Here is an 18,171-nt window from a genome sequence, read left to right as displayed (position 1 = left end):
GGGGTCTCTATATTAATTAGGGGGGGCCATAATTAAAGGGGGGTTCTCTATATTAATTAATGGGGGGATCCTAATTAATAGGGGGGGGTCTCAATAGGGGGGGCCCATAATATTAATGGGGGGGGGTCTCAATATTAATAGGGGGGTCCTAATTAATGGGGGGGGTTCTAATTAATAGGGGGGTCTTATTAATTAGGGGGGGCCATAATTGATGGGGGGTCCTAATTAATGGGGAGGGGGGTCTCTATATTAATAGGGGTGGGGGTCTCTAATGGGGTGGGGGCCATAATATTAATGGGGGGGGGTCTCTATATTAATGGGGGGGTCCCATCTAATTAATTAATTAATTAAGTAATTAATTAACCCCCCCACCCCTTCTTTAATTGTCTCTAATGGGGGGGGGGGGGGGGTCATAATATTAATGGGGGGGGGTCTTATTATTAATTAGGGGGGGCCATAATTAATGGGGGGGGTCCTAATTAATGGGGGGGTCTCTATATTAATTAATGGGGGGGTCCTAATTAATGGGGGGGGTGTCTCCAATGGGGGGGGGCCCATAATATTAATGGGGGGGGGTCTATATTAATGGGGGGGGTCTCTATATTAATGGGGGGGTCCTAATTAATTGGGGGGTCTCAATATTAATTAATGGGGGGGTCCTAATTAATTGGGGGGTCTCAATATTAATTAATGGGGGGGTCCTAATTAATGGGGGGGTCTCTATATTAATTGGGGGGGTCCTAATTAATGGGGGGGGTCTCTATATTAATTAATGGGGGGGTCCTAATTAATGGGGGGGGGTCTCAATAGGGGGGACCCATAATATTAATGGGGGGGGGTCTATACTAATGGGGGGGGTCTCTATATTAATGTGGGGGTCCTAATTAATTGACGGGTCTCAATATTAATTAATGGGGGGGTCCTAATTAATGGGGGGGGTCTCTATATTAATTAATGGGGGGGTCCTAATTAATGGTGGGGGGTCTCTATATTAATAGGGGGGTCTCTAATGGGGGGGGGGGCATAATTAATGGGGGGGTCCTAATTAATGGGGGGGGGGTCTCTATATTAATGGGGGGGCCATAATATTAATAGGTGTTAATTAAGATTAATTGGGGGGGTCTCTATATTAATGGGGGGTCTCTAATGGGGGGGGTCTCAATATTAATTAATGGGGGGGTCCTAATTAATGGGGGGGGTCTCAATAGGGGGGGGTCTCTAATGGGGTGGGGGCCATAATATTAATGGGGGGGGGTCTCTATATTAATGGGAGGGGTCCCATCTAATTAATTAATTAAGTAATTAATTAACCCCCCCACCCCCTCTTTAATTGTCTCTAATGGGGGGGGGGGCCCATAATATCAATGGGGGGGGGGTCTATATTAATGGGGGGGGTCTCTATATTAATGGGGGGGGGGGTCCCACCTAATCAATTAATTAACTAATTAATTAATTAATTAACTAATTAATTAACTTCACTAATTAATTGCCACTTACCTCCACCAGTTTCTTGCTGCTTTTCTTTTGGGGGGGGGGTCCCAGATGAATTGGGGGGGGGTCCCGGAGGGTCCCATTGGGTTGAATGGGGGGAGGGGGGGGGGGGTGATGGTGGGTCGGGATCCCCCCCCCAAATCGATGCTTCTGGAACGTCAGCTTCAGGCCTTCCTCCTTGAAGGTAATTAGGGGGTTAATTAATGGCTTAATTAATTAATTGATGGGTTAATTAATGAGGTAATTAGTTAATGGGGGGGTTGATGAAGGGATTCTGAGAACAAAATGGTCATTATACCCCATAGGACCACATTATAACCCCTATATCCCCCCATAGGACCCCATTATACCCCATAGGACCCCATTATACCCCATAGACCCCCATTATACCCCATAGACCCCATTATATCCCATAGACCCCCATTATATCCCATAGACCCCCATTATATCCCATAGACCCCATTATATCCCATAGACCCCCATTATATCCCATAGACCCCATTATACCCCATAGACCCCATTATATCCCATAGACCCCCATTATATCCCATAGACCCCCATTATATCCCATAGACCCCATTATACCCCATAGACCCCATTATACCCCATAGACCCCATTATATAGGCCCCCCCAAAAAGGGCCCAAAAATGGCCATAAATGGCCCCAAAATGGCCCCAAAAAAGCCATAAATGACCCCAAAAATGATCCTAAAAGACCCAAAATCACCCAAAATGGCCCCAAAATGGCCATAAATGGCCCAAAATCACCCAAAATGGCCCCAAAAATGACCATAATTGACCCCAAAATGGCCCAAAATGGCCCCAAAAATGACCATAATTGACCCCAAAATGGCCCAAAATAGCCATAAATGACCCCAAAAAAGTCATAAATGGCCATAAACGACCCCAAAATGGCCATAAATGACCCCAAAAAAGCCATAAATGACCCCAAAATGACCCCAAAATGGCCATAAATGACCCCAAAAAGTCATAAATGACCCCAAAAAGGCCCCAAAAATGACGCCAAAATGGCCATAAATGACCCTAAAAGACCCAAAATCACCCCAAAATCACCCAAAATGGCCCCAAAATGACCCCAAAAAGGCCCCAAATGACCCAAAAAATGACCATAAATGGGCATAAATGACCCCAAAATCACCCAAAAAGACCCCAAAATGCCATAAATGACCCCAAAATGACCCAAAAAAGTCATAAATGATCCCAAAATGGCCCAGAAATGACCATAATTGACCCTAAAATCACCCAAAATAGACATAAATGACCCCAAAACAACCCCAAAATGACCATAAATGACCCCAAAAAGACCCCAAAAAAGCCATAAATGGCCCCAAAATGACCCAAAAACACCCAAAATGGCCCCAAAATGGCCCCAAAAAAGCCATAAATGGCCCCAAAATGACCCCAAAAATGACCATAAATGACCCCAAAAGGCCCCAAAATGGCCATAAATGACCCCAAAATGGTCATAAATGACCCCAAAAAGACCCCAAATCACCCCAAATTAAGCCAAAAATGACCATAATTGACCCTAAAATGGCCCAAAATGGCCATAAATGACCCCAAAATGAAGCCAAAAAGGCCCAAAATGACCCCAAAATGGCCATAAATGACCCCAAAAAGACCCCAAAAAAGCCATAAATGACGCCAAAATGGCCATAAATGACCCCAAAAAGGCCATAAATGACCTAAAAATGGCCATAAATGACCCCAAAAAAGCCATAAATTACCCCCAAAATGGCCATAAATGACCCCAAAAATGACCCTAAAAGTCCCAAAATGACCCAAAATAGCCATGAATGACCCCAAAAAAAGCCATAAAGTACCCCAAAATGACCCTAAAAAGGCCCAAAATGACCCAAAATAGCCACAAATGACCCCAAAAAAGCCATAAATGACCCCAAAAATGGCCCTAAATTACCCCAAAAAGGCCCGAAATCACCCCAAAAATGACCCGAAATGACCAAAAATGACCCAAAAAGGCCCCAAATCACCCCAAAATGACCCAAAAAAGCCTAAAATTCCCCCAAAACGGCCCCAAAAAGGCCTAAATTGACCCCAAAAATGACCCATAAATTACCATACATTACCATATATTACCATAAATTACCATAAAATACCATAAATTAACCCCTTAACTCCCATTTGGGGGAGGGGGGGGGCCCCAAAATGGCCCTAAATTACCCCAAAAATGACCCCAAAATGACCTAAAAAGACCCAAAATAGCCATAAATGACCCCAAAAAAGCCAAAAACGACCTCAAAAATGACCTAAAATGACCCAAAATCGCCCAAATTAGCCCCAAAACTCACGTCTTTGATCTGCACCGTTGGGGGGGGGGTGGCCCCAAAATGGCTCTAAATGACCCCAAAAATGACCCCAAAACCACCCAAAAAGACCCAAAATAGCCATAAATGACCCCAAAAAAGCCAAAAACGGCCTCAAAAATGACCCAAAATGACCCAAAATCGCCCAAATTAGCCCCAAAACTCACGTCTTTGATCTGCACCGTGCGGGGGGGGGGGTGGCCCCAAAATGGCTCTAAATTACCCCAAAAATGACCCCAAAATGACCCGAAAAGACCCAAAATAGCCATAAATGACCCCAAAAAACCCAAAAATGGCCTCAAAAATAACCTAAAATGACCCAAAATCGCCCAAATTAGCCCCAAAACTCACGTCTTTGATCTGCACCGTTGGGGGGGGATGGCCCCAAAATGGCCCCAAATGACCCCAAAAATGACCCCAAAACCACCCAAAAAGACCCAAAATAGCCATAAATGACTCCAAAAAAGCCAAAAACGGCCTCAAAAATGACCCAAAATCGCCATAATTAGCCCCAAAACTCACATCTTTGATCTGCACCGTGAACTCCTTCCCTGGTGGAGGGAGCATCCCAAAATGGCCCCAAATGACCCCAAAAATGACCCCAAAATCACCCAAAAAGACCCAAAATAGCCATAAATGACCCCAAAAAAGCCAAAAATGACCTCAAAAATGACCTAAAATGACCCAAAATCGCCATAATTAGCCCCAAAACTCATGTCTTTGATCTGCACTGTGCGGGGGGGGGGTGGCCCCAAAATGGCCCCAAATGGCCCCAAAAATGACCCCAAAATGACCCAAAAAGACCCAAAATAGCCATAAAAGACCCCAAAAAAACCAAAAATGACCTCAAAAATGACCTAAAATGACCCAAAATCGCCATAATTAGCCCCAAAACTCACGTCTTTGATCTGCACCGTTGGGGGGGGGTGGCCCCAAAATGGCCCCAAATGACCCCAAAAATGACCCCAAAACCACCCAAAAAGACCCAAAATAGCCATAAATGACCCCAAAAAAGCCAAAAACGGCCTCAAAAATGACCCAAAATGACCCAAAATCGCCCAAATTAGCCCCAAAACTCACGTCTTTGATCTAGACCTTTGGGGGGGGTGGCCCCAAAATAGCTCTAAATTACCCCAAAAATGAGGCTAAAATGACCCGAAAAGACCCAAAATAGCCATAAATGACCCCAAAAAACCCAAAAATGACCTCAAAAATGACCTAAAATGACCCAAAATCGCCCAAATTAGCCCCAAAACTCACGTCTTTGATCAGCACCGTGCGGGGGGGGGTGGCCCAAAATGGCTCTAAATTACCCCAAAAATGAGGCTAAAATGACCCAAAAAGTGCCCAAATAGCCATAAATGACCCCAAAAAACCCAAAAACGACCTCAAAAATGACCCAAAATGACCCAAAATCACCCAAATTAGCCCCAAAACTCACGTCTTTGATCTAGACTGTGAGGGGGGGGTGGCCCCAAAATGGTTCTAAATTACCCCAAAAATGAGGCTAAAATGACCCAAAAAGACCCAAAATAGCCATAAATGACCCCAAAAAAGCCAAAAACGACCTCAAAAATGACCTAAAATGACCCAAAATCGCCATAATTAGCCCCAAAACTCACGTCTTTGATCTGCACCCTGAACTCCTTCCCTGGTGGAGGGGGCATCCCAAAATGGCCCCAAATGACCCCAAAAACGACCCCAAAATCACCCCAAAAGACCCAAAATAGCCATAAATGACCCCAAAAAACCCAAAAATGGCCTCAAAAATAACCTAAAATGACCCAAAATCGCACAAATTAGCCCCAAAACTCACGTCTTTGATCTGCACCGTGGGGGGGGGGTGGCCTCAAAATGGCCCGAAATGACCCCAAAAATGACCCCAAAATGACCCAAAAAGACCCAAAATAGCCATAAATGACCCCAAAAAAGCCAAAAATGGCCTCAGAAATGACCTAAAATGACCCAAAATCGCCCAAATTAGCCCCAAAACTCATGTCTTTGATCTGCACCGTGAACTCCTTCCCTTTTGGGGGGGGGCATCCTAAATGGCCCCAAATGACCACAAAAATCACCGAAAATGGCCCCAAAAAGACCCAAAATAGCCATAAATGACCCCAAAAAACCCAAAAACGGCCTCAAAAATGACCTAAAATGACCCAAAATCGCCCAAATTAGCCCCAAAACTCACGTCTTTGATCTGCACCGTATGAGGGGGGGTGGCCCCAAAATGGCACCGAATTACCCCAAAAATGACCCCAAAATGACCCAGAAAGACCCAAAATAGCCATAAAAGACCCCAAAAAACCCAAAAATGACCTCAAAAATGACACAAAATGACCCAAAATCGCCCAAATTAGCCCCAAAACTCACGTCTTTGATCTGCACCGTGCGGGGGGGGGTGGCCCCAAAATGGCCCTAAATTACCCCAAAAATGAGGCTAAAATCACCCGAAATGACCAAAAATAGCCATAAAAGACCCCAAAAAACCCAAAAATGACGTCAAAAATGACCCAAAATGACCCAAAATCGCCCAAATTAGCCCCAAAACTCACGTCTTTGATCTGAACCGTGAACTCCTTCCCTGGTGGGGGGGGTCTGAGCCGGGTGTAGGTGGGTGGGGGAGGGGCGGGGTCGTTATGGTAATGAGCTCCCGGCGGGCTCTCGTGCCATTGGCCGGTGAGGATCACGTGACAGATCTGCTCCAATCGGCGAATCAGGGCTCGTTCCTGAGGATTGAATATTCATGAGGCGTTAATTACATATTCATGAGTCTATTTGGGGGCTGGGTGGGGTGTTTAAGGTTAATGGGGGTGGGTGGGTTGAATGAATATTCATGAGCTGTTAATTAAATATTCATGAGCTGGTGGGCTGGGTCAAGGTTAATGGGGTTGGGGGGTTAAATGAATATTCATGAGGTAGTGAGGGTAATAAGGTCATTGGGGGGATTAAATGAATATTCATGAGGTGTTAATTAAATATTCATGAGTCGATAGGGGGGTTAATGTTAATGGGAGGTGGGGGGTTAAATGAATATTCATGAGGTGTTAATGAAATATTCATGAGTTCGTGGGGGGGTATAAGATTAATGGAGGATGTGTGGTTTAATGAATATTCATGAGCTGGTAATTAAATATTCATGATGTGGTGGGCTGGGTTAAGGTTAATGGAGGGGGTGACGGTTGAATGAATATTCATGAGGTGTTAATTAAATATTCATGAGTTGGTGGGTTTGAGATCAATCAGGGGAATGGGTGGTTAAATGAATATTCATGAGGTGTTAATTAAATATTCATGAGTTGATGGGGGGGCTTAAGGTTAATAGGGGTCATTAATTAAGGGGGGATCATTAATAAATGAGGGTTATTAATTAATTGGGGGGTCATTAATTAATTAAGGGTGGTCATTAATTAGTGGGAGGGTCATTAATTAAGGGGATCATTAATTAATGGGGTCATTAATGGTAGGGTCATTAATTAAGGGGGGGTCGTTAATTAAGTGGGGGTCATTAATTAAGGTAAGGCCCCATAATTAATGAGGGAGGAGCCATTAATTAATGGGGGGGTCTATTAATTAATGGGGGGTCATTAATTAAGGACGGGGTTACTAATTAAGGGGGTCATTAATTAATTAAAGGGGGTGTTAATTAATTAATTACCTTGGGCCACTCCTGGAGCTGCCTGGGTGGTCCCAGGGGGGTCAGTAATTAAGGGGGGTATTAATTAAGGGGGGGAACTAATTAAGGGGGTAATTAAGGGGGGTCACTAATTAAGGGGGGCACTAATTAAGGGGGTAATTAAGGGGGTCACTAATTAAGGGGGGCACTAATTAAGGGGTTAATTAAGGGGGGTCACTAATTAAGGGGGTAATTAAGGGGGTCCCGGGGGGGGGGGGGGTCATTAATTAAGTTGGTGGGGGAGGTCATTAATAAAGGAGGGGGGGTCATTAATTAGGGGGGGGTCATTAATTAATCCCATTAATTAATCCCATTAATTAATCCCATTAATTACTTAATTAATTACCTTGGGCCATTCCTGGAGCTGCCTGGGTGGTCCCGGGGGGTTCCCGGCGCTGTGTGTTAATTGGGGGGGGGGCGACGACCCCGCCCCGTCCTCGTTATCGTCGTTATCTTCGTTATCTTCGTTATCGTCGTCGTCGTTAGAGAGGGGGGGGGGCACCGCACCTATAGGGGATATAGGGGATATAATGGGGGTCTATGGGGTATAATGGGGGTCTATGGGATATAATGGGGGTCTATGGGATATAATGGGGGTCTATGGGGTATAATGGGGGTCTATGGGATATAATGGGGTCTATGGGATATAATGGGGGTCTATGGGGTATAATGGGGGTCTATGGGATATAATGGGGTCTATGGGGTATAATGGGGGTCTATGGGATATAATGGGGTCTATGGGATATAATGGGGTCTATGGGGTATAATGGGGGTCTATGGGATATAATGGGGGTCTATGGGGTATAATGGGGGTCTATGGGGTATAATGGGGTCTATGGGATATAATGGGGTCTATGGGATATAATGGGGGTCTATGGGGTATAATGGGGTCTATGGGATATAATGGGGGTCTATGGGGTATAATGGGGGTCTATGGGATATAATGGGGGTCTATGGGGTATAATGGGGGGCTATGGGATATAATGGGGTCTATGGGGTATAATGGGGGTCTATGGGGTATAATGGGGTCTATGGGGTATAATGGGGGTCTATGGGATATAATGGGGGTCTATGGGATATAATGGGGTCTATGGGATATAATGGGGGTCTATGGGGTATAATGGGGGTCTATGGGGGGATATAGGGGATATAATGGGGGTCTATGGGGTATAATGGGGGTCTATGGGGACCTATAGGATATAATGGGGTCCTATGGGATATAATGGGGGTCTATGGGATATAATGGGGTCCTATGGGGTCTTATGGGATATAATGGGGTCCTATGGGATATTATGGGGTTCTATGGGGGTCCTATGGGGTCCTATGGGATATAATGGGATCCTATGGGGGGATATAGGGGATTTAATGGGGGTCTATGGGGTATAATGGGGGTCTATGGGGTATAATGGGGGTCTATGGGATATAATGGGGGTCTATGGGGTATAATGGGGTCTATGGGGTATAATGGGGGTCTATGGGATATAATGGGGTCTGTGGGATATAATGGGGTCTATGGGATATAATGGGGGTCTATGGGGTATAATGGGGTCTATGGGATATAATGGGGTCTATGGGATATAATGGGGTCTATGGGATATAATGGGGGTCTATGGGATATAATGGGGTCTATGGGATATAATGGGGTCTATGGGGTATAATGGGGGTCTATGGGATATAATGGGGTCTATGGGATATAATGGGGGTCTATGGGATATAATGGGGGTCTATGGGGTATAATGGGGGTCTATGGGATATAATGGGGGTCTATGGGGTATAATGGGGGTCTATGGGGTCCTATGGGGTCCTATGGGATATAATGGGGTTCTATGGGATATAATGGGGTCCTATGGGGGGATATAGGGGATATAATGGGGGTCTATGGGGTATAATGGGGGTCTATGGGGTCCTATAGGATATAATGGGGTCCTATGGGGTCCTATGGGGGGATATAGGAGATATTATGGGGTCCTATGGGGTCCTATGGGGTCCTATAGGATATAATGGGGTCCTATGGGGTATAATGGGGTCCTATAAGGGGTCCTATGGGGTCTTATGGGGGTCTATGGGATATAATGGGGGTCTATGAGGGGCTATGGGGTCTTATGGGGGGATATAGGGGATATAATGGGGGTCTATGGGGTATAATGGGGTCTATGGGATCCTATGGGGTCTTATGGGATATTATGGGGTCCTATGGAGGGTTATGGGGTCCTATGGGGTCCTATGGGGTCTTATGGGGGGATATAGGGGATATAATGGGGTCCCATGGGGTCCTATGGGGGGATATAGGGGATATAATGGGGGTCTATGGGGTATAATGGGGGTCTATGGGGTTTAATGGGGTTCTATGGGGTCTTATGGGGTCTTATGGGGTCCTATGGGGTCCTATAGGATATAATGGGGTCCTATGGGGTATAATGGGGGTCTATGGGGGGATATAGGGGATATAATGGGGGTCTATGGGGTATAATGGGGGTCTATGGGGTCCTATAGGATATAATGGGGTCCTATGGGGTCCTATGGGGGGATATAGGAGATATTATGGGGTCCTATGGGGTCCTATGGGGTCCTATAGGATATAATGGGGTCCTATGGGGTATAATGGGGGTCTATGGGGTCTTATAGGGTCCTATGGGGGGATATAGGGGATATAATGGGGGTCTATGGGGTATAATGGGGGTCTATGGGGGGATATAGGGGATATAATGGGGGTCTATGGGGTATAATGGGGGTCTATGGGGGGATATAGGGGATATTATGGGGGTCTATGGGGTATAATGGGGGTCTATGGGGTCTTATAGGATATAATGGGGTCTATGGGATATAATGGGGGTCTATGGGGTATAATGGGGTCTATGGGGGGATATAGGGAATATTATGGGGTCCTATGGGGTCCTATGGGGTCCTATAGGATATAATGGGGTCCAATGGGATATAATAGGGTCCTATGGGGTCCTATGGGGTCTTATGGGGGGATATAGGGGATATAATGGGGGTCTATGGGATATAATGGGGTCTATGGGATATAATGGGGTCTATGGGATATAATGGGAGTCTATGGGATATAATGGGGGTCTATGGGATATAATGGGGTCTATGGGATATAATGGGGTCTATGGGATATAATGGGGTCTATGGGATATAATGGGGGTCTATGGGATATTATGGGGGTCTATGGGGTATAATGGGGTCTATGGGGTATAATGGGGTCTATGGGGTATAATGGGGTCTATGGGGTATAATGGGGTCTATGGGATATTATGGGGGTCTATGGGATATAATGGGGTCTATGGGGTATAATGGGGTCTATGGGATATAATGGGGGTCTATGGGATATAATGGGGGTCTATGGGATATAATGGGGTCTATGGGGTATAATGGGGTCTATGGGATATAATGGGGTCTATGGGATATAATGGGGTCTATGGGATATAATGGGGGTCTATGGGGTATAATGGGGGTCTATGGGGTATAATGGGGGTCTATGGGATATAATGGGGGTCTATGGGGTATAATGGGGTCTATGGGTTATAATGGGGGTCTATGGGGTATAATGGGGGTCTATGGGGTCTATGGGATATAATGGGGTCTATGGGATATAATGGGGTCTATGGGATATAATGGGGGTCTATGGGATATAATGGGGGTCTATGGGGTATAATGGGGTCTATGGGGTATAATGGGGGTCTATGGGGTCCTATAGGATATAATGGGGTCCTATGGGGGGCTATGGGGGGATAAGACCCCCCCAGGCCCCCCTAAGACCCCATAGACCCCCATAGACCCCCTTAAACCCCCCATAGACCCCCATAGACCCCCTTAAACCCCCTTAGGACCCCCCCAGACCCCTTTAAGACCCCCATAGACCCCCATAGACCCCCTTAAACCCCCTTAGGACCCCCCCAGACCCCTTTAAGACCCCCATAGACCCCCATAGGACCCCCTTAAAGCCCTTTAAGACCCCCATAGCCCACCAGAGACCCCCATAGACCCCTTTAAGACCCACATAGACACCCATAGACCCCCTTAAGACCTCCCATAGACCCCCCATAGGACCCCCTTAAACCCCCATAGACCCCCACAGACCTTCTTAAGACCCCCATAGACCCCCATATACTCCCTTAAACCCCTTTAAGACCCCCATAGACACCCCCTTAAACCTCTTTAAGACCCCCATAGACCCCCCATATACCCCCAAACCCCTTTAAGACCCCCCCCAAACCCCACTTTCCCCCCCCCAAACCCCCATAGACCCCCCATAAGACCCCCATAGCCCCCCAGAGACCCCCATAGACCCCTTTAAGACCCCCATAGACCCCCTTAAACCCCCATAGACCCCCTTATGACCCCCCCCAAACCCCCTTAAGACCCCCATAGACCCCTTTAAGACCCCCACAGACCCCCCAAACCCCTTTAATTCCCCCATAGACCCCCTTAAACCCCTTTAAGACCCCCATAGACCCCCATTAAAGCCCCTTAAGACCCCCACAGACCCCCAAAGACCCCCATAGGACTCCCCCAGACCCACACAGACCCCCATAGACCCCCATAGATTCCTTTAATTCCCCCATAGACCCCATAAACCCCACCAGCCGCATTGAGACCCCCTTTAAGACCCCCATAGACCCCCCCAGACCCCCACAGACCCCCCTTAAACCCCTTTAAGACCCCTATAGGACCCCCATAGACCCCCCCAGACCCCCTTAAGACCCCCATAGACCCCCTTAAGAAACCCATAGACCCCCCAAACCCCTTTAATTCCCCCATAGACCCCCTTAAACCCCTTTAAGACCCCCATAGACCCCCATTAAAGCCCCTTAAGACCCCCATAGACCCCCTTAAGAACCCCATAGACCCCTTTAATCCCCCCATAGCCACCCACAGACCCCCCATAGACCCCCCCAAACCCCCCTAAGACCCTTTAATTCCCCCATAGACCCACTTAAGACCCCCATAGACCCCCACAGACCCCCACAGGACCCCTTTAAGACCCCCATAGACCCCCATTAAAGCCCCTTAAGACCCCCATAGACCCCCCCCAGACCCCTTTAAGACCGCCATAGACCCCCTCAGACCCCTTTAAGACCGCCATAGACCCCCTCAGACCCTTATAGACCACCCATAGACCCCCACAGGATCCCCCCAAAGCCCCATAGACCCCCATAGACCCCCTTAAGACCCCCACAGACCCCTTTAAGCCTCCATAGGACCCCCATAGACCCCCATAGACCCCCATAGATTCCTTTAATTCCCCCATAGACCCCATAGACCTCACCAGCCGCATTGAGACCCCCTTTAATCCCCCCATAGACCCCCATAGACCCCTTTAATCCCCCCACAGCCCCCCATAGACCCCATAGACCCCCATAGACCCCCACAGACCCCTTTAATCCCCCCATATCCCCCCATTATGCCCCCTCACCCCCCCCTTTAAGACACCTCCAGACCCCCCTAGCCCCATTTTACCCCCCCAGCCCCCCCACAGACCCCCACAGACCCCCCATAGACCCCTTTAATCCCCCCACAGCCCCATAGACCCCCATAGACCCCCATAGACCCCTTTAATCCCCCCATAGCCCCCCACAGACCCCTTTAAAACCCCCATAGACCCCTTTAATCCCCCCATAGCCCCCCATAGACCCCCCATAGGCCCCTTTAAAACCCCCACAGACCCCCATAGACCCCCTTAAGACCCCCATAGGACCCCCATAGACCCCTTTAAGACCCCCATAGACCCCCATAGACCCCTTTAATCCCCCCACAGCCCCCCATAGACCCCCATAGACCCCTTTAAGACCCCCATAGACCCCCTTAAGACCCCCACAGACCCCTTTAAGACCCCCATAGACCCCCCTTAAACCCCCATAAGACCAGCTTAAGACCCCCGTAGACCCCCATAGACCCCTTTAATCCCCCCATAGACCCCCACAGGACCCCCATAGACCCCCTTAAAACCCCCATAGACCCCCACAGGACCCCCTTAAATCCCCTTAAGACCCCCATATACTCCCTTAAACCCCTTTAAGAGCCCCACAGACCCCCCCCAAACCCCTTTAAAACCCCCATAGACCCCTTTAAAACCCCCATAGACCCCCATAGACCCCTTTAATCCCCCCCCAGACCCCCATAGACCCCCATAGACCCCCCCCAGACCCCATAGACCCCCATAGACCCCTTTAATCCCCCCATATCCCCCCATTATGCCCCCTCACCCCTCTCGTCGTCGCTCTCCTCCTCCGCGGACGACGACGAAGACGACGACGACGACTCGGATCCGTTGGCCGCCATCTTGCCCATCATCTCCCCCTCTTCCTCCTCCTCCTCCTCCTCCTCCTCCTCCTCCACCACTCTATGGGGCTGCCCCATAGATCCACCTTGTAGGGCCCCACAAGCAGCCGCCGCCGTTTGGGCCCGAAGGAACCGACAACGCGAGGCCAAGAAGGAGAAATCCGGGTCGCCCAAGATGGCCGCCTCGGGCCTAGCCAAGCCATGGCGGGCTGCCCCATGGAGGAGCTCGCCGTCATGGCGGCCACGTTGCCACCATGAAGGGAGATCGGGGCCCGGTGTGGGGCACAGGGCCAGGCGGGTGGGTAATAGGGGGTGACGGAGGACTTGCTCGCGGAGGCGGCGGAGGAGGGTCAGGCGACGGAGGGTGCGGGCGGCGCGGTCCGATGAGATGGGGGTCACCGGGACTGAGGGGTCGGGGGGCTCTGGGGGGAGATAAGGGTTAGAATGGGGGTCTACAGCCCCATAGAGACACGTAGAGACCTTCAAACCCCATAGAGACCAAAAAATGGCCACCAACACGTCAAGATGGCCGTCAAGATGGCCACCAACCCATCAAGATGGCCGCCAACCCCATCAAGATGGCCGGCAAGATGGCTGCCAAGATGGCCGCCAACCGCACAGACCCTACAGACCCCACAAACCCCATAAATCCCATAAAAACCCCATAAAAACCCCCTAAAAACCCCCATAAAACCTTACTGTCCCCCGGTGCCCCATCAAGATGGCTGCCGCCAAGATGGCCGCCAAGATGGCCGCCAACCCCATCAAGATGGCTGACAAGATGGCCGCCAAGATGGCCGCCAACCCCATCAAGATGGCCGCCAACCCAATAAATATGGCCGCCAACCCCATAGAGACCCCATAGAGACCTCCAGACCCCATTAAAATGGCCGCCAACCCCATCAAGATGGCCGCCAAGATGGCCGCCAACCCATCAAGATGGCTGCCAACCCCATCAAGATGGCCGCCAACCCCATAAAGATGGTCGGAGGAGATGGGGGTCACTGGGACTGAGGGGTTGGGGGGCTCTGGGGGGAGATAAGGGTTAGAATGGGGGTCTACAGCCCCATAGAAACATCCAGACCCCGTTAAAATGGCCGCCAACCCATCAAGATGGCCGCCAAGATGGCCGCCAACCCATCAAGATGGCTGCCAACCCCATCAAGATGGCCGCCAACCCCATAAAGATGGTCGGAGGAGATGGGGGTCACCGGGACTGAGGGGTCGGGGGGCTCTGGGGGGGGGGATAAGGGTTAGAATGGGGGTCTACAGCCCCATAGAGACACGTAGAGACCTCCAGACCCCATAGAGACCTTAAAATGCCATCAAGATGGCCGCCAACACCATTAAAATGGCCGCCAACCCATCAAAATGGCCGCCAAGATGGCCGCCAACCCCATCAAGATGGCTGACAAGATGGCCGCCAAGATGGCCGCCAACCCCATCAAGATGGCTGACAAGATGGCCGCCAAGATGGCCGCCAACCCCATCAAGATGGCCGCCAACCCCATAAAGATGGCCACCAACCCCATAGAGACCCCATAGAGACCTCCAGACCCCACTAAAATGGCCGCCAACCCCATAAAGACCAACAGACCCCATTAAAATGGCCGCCAACCCCATTAAAGATGGCCGCCAAGATGGCCGCCAACACCATCAAGGTGGCTGCCAAGATGGCCGCCAACCCAATAAAGGTGACCACCAGCACCAACAAGATGGCCGCCAAACCCATAGAGACCCGATAGAAACCCCATAGAAACCCCATAGAGACCTCCAGACCCCATTAAAATGGCCGACAACACCATTAAAATGGCCGCCAACCAATCAAGATGGCCGCCAAGATGGCCGCCAACCCCACAAAGATGGTCGGAGGAGATGGGCGTCACCGGGACTGAGGGGTCGGGGGGCTCTGGGGGGAGAATAGGAGTTAGAATGGGGGTCTATGGTCCCATAGAAACATCCAGACCCCGTTAAAATGGCCGCCAACCCATCAAAATGGCCGCCAAGATGGCCGCCAACCCATCAAGATGGCTGCCAACCCCATCAAGATGGCCGCCAACCCCATAAAGATGGTCGGAGGAGATGGGGGTCACCGGGACTGAGGGGTCGGGGGGCTCTGGGGGGGGAGATAAGGGTTAGAATGGGGGTCTACGGTCCCATAGAGGCCTTAAGACCCCACTAAGACCTTCAAAACCCCATTAAAATGGCCACCAAGATGGCCGCCAACCCATCAAGACGGCCAAGATGGCCGCCAACCCCATAAAGATGGCTGCTAACCCAATATAGATGGCCGCCAACCCCATAGAGACCCCATAGAGTCCTCCAGACCCCACTAAAATGGCCGCCAACCCCATTAAGATGGCCGCCAAGATGGCCGCCAACCCATCAAGATGGCCACCAACCCCATAGAGACCCCATAGAGACCTCCAGACCCCATAGAGATGCTCTACAAACCCATAAAGATGGCCGCCAAGATGGCCGCCAACCCCATCTAGATGGCAACCAAGATGGCCGCCAACCCATCAAGATGGCTGCCAACCCCATAAACATGGCCGCCAACCCCATAAATATGGCCGCCAACCCCACAGAGACCCCATAGAGACCTCCAGACCCCATTAAAATGGCCGCCAACCCCATAAAGACCAACAGACCCCATTAAAATGGCCGCCAACCCCATCAAGATGGCTGCCAAGATGGCCGCCAACCCCATCAAGATGGCCGCCAAGATGGCTGCCAACCCCATCAAGATGGCCGCCAACCAATCAAGATGGCTGCCAAGATGGCCGCCAAACCTTCAAGATGGCCGCCAACCCCATCAAGATGGCCACCAACCCCATAGAGACCCCATAGAGACCTCCAGACCCCATTAAAATGGCTGACAACACCATTAAAATGGCCGCCAACCAATCAAGATGGCCGCCAAGATGGCAGCCAACCCCACAAAGATGGTGGGAGGAGATGGGGGTCACCGGGACTGAAGGGTCGGGGGGCTCTGTGGGGGGAATAGGGGTTAGAATGGGGGTCTACGGCCCCATAGAGGCCTTAAGACCCCACTAAGACCTTCAAAACCCCATTAAAATGGCCGCCAAGATGGCCGCCAACCCATCAAGATGGCTGACAAGATGGCCGCCAAGATGGCCGCCAACCCCATCAAGATGGCTGACAAGATGGCCGCCAAGATGGCCGCCAACCCCATCAAGATGGCTGACAAGATGGCCACCAAGATGGCCGCCAACCCCATCAAGATGGCCGCCAACCCCATAGAGACCCCATAGAGACCTCCAGACCCCACTAAAATGGCCGCCAACCCCATCAAGATGGCCACCAAGATGGCCGCCAACCCATAAAGATGGATGCCAAGATGGCCGCCAAACCTTCAAGATGGCCGCCAAGATGGCCGCCAACCCATAAAGATGGATGCCAAGATGGCTGCCAACCCATCAAGATGGCTGCCAAGATGGCCGCCAACCCCACCAAGATGGCCGCCAACCCATCAAGATGGCCGCCAAGATGGCTGCCAACCCATAAAGATGGCCACCAAGATGGCCGCCAACCCATAAAGATGGATGCCAAGATGGCTCCCAACCCCATCAAGATGGCTGCCAAGATGGCCGCCAACCCCACCAAGATGGCCGCCAAGATGGCCGCCAACCCATAAAGATGGATGCCAAAATGGCTGCCAACCCCATCAAGATGGCTGCCAACCCCATCAAGATGGCCGCCAAGATGGCTGCCAAGATGGCCGCCAACCCCACAGGCCTCACAGGCCTCACAGGCCTCACAGGCCTCACAGGCCGCACAGACACCATAAACCCCCTAAAAACCCCATAAAACCCCCTAAAAACCCCATAAAAACCCCCATAAAACCCCCTAAAAACCCCATAAATCCCATAAAAGCCCCTAAAAACCCCATAAAAACCCCATAAAACCCAATAAAAACCCCATAAAACCCCATTAAAACCCCATATGGCAGATGGCTGCCAAGATGGCCGCCAACCCCACAGGCCCCACAGGCTCCACAGGCTCCACAGGTCCCACAGGCCACACAGGCCGCACAGACCCCATAAACCCCATAAAAACCCCAAAAACCCCTTAAAAACCCCATAAAAACCCCCATAAAACCCCCTTACCATCCCCCACAAAACCCCCTAAAAACCCCATAAACCCCATAAAAACCCCATAAAACCCCATAAAACCCCATAAAAACCCCCATAAACCCCCTAAAAACCCCATAAAAACCCCACAGGCCTCACAGGCCCCACAGGCCTCACAGGCCTCACAGGTCGCACAGGCCTCACAGGCCTCACAGGCCTCACAGGCCGCACAGGCCTCACAGGCCGCACAGGCCGCACAGACCCCATAAACCCCATA

At 50.2% G+C, this 18,171-nt stretch overlaps 1 protein-coding gene across 1 annotated transcript in view; it reads right to left on the bottom strand.

Moving 5' to 3' along the window:
* The window catches only part of CHD8 (chromodomain helicase DNA binding protein 8), a 182,764-nt gene that overhangs the window by 9,056 nt on the left and 155,537 nt on the right, over window positions 1-18,171 (bottom strand). The window contains exons 32-35 of the mRNA XM_085534818.1: window positions 13,725-14,222; window positions 7,859-8,019; window positions 6,392-6,565; window positions 1,498-1,668 (exon numbers count right to left, since the gene is read on the bottom strand). Of these exons, the coding sequence (XP_085390944.1) occupies window positions 1,498-1,668; window positions 6,392-6,565; window positions 7,859-8,019; window positions 13,725-14,222 (1,004 nt within the window). The remainder of the gene's footprint in view (window positions 1-1,497; window positions 1,669-6,391; window positions 6,566-7,858; window positions 8,020-13,724; window positions 14,223-18,171) is intronic.

The sequence above is a fragment of the Coturnix japonica genome, unplaced genomic scaffold (assembly GCF_054131305.1).
Source record: "Coturnix japonica strain WE unplaced genomic scaffold, WE-NBRP24 Scf100, whole genome shotgun sequence".
Taxonomy (NCBI): domain Eukaryota; kingdom Metazoa; phylum Chordata; class Aves; order Galliformes; family Phasianidae; genus Coturnix; species Coturnix japonica.
The sequence above is the reverse complement of the archived record's forward strand: the minus strand, read 5'-3'. Positions and strand labels throughout refer to the sequence as shown.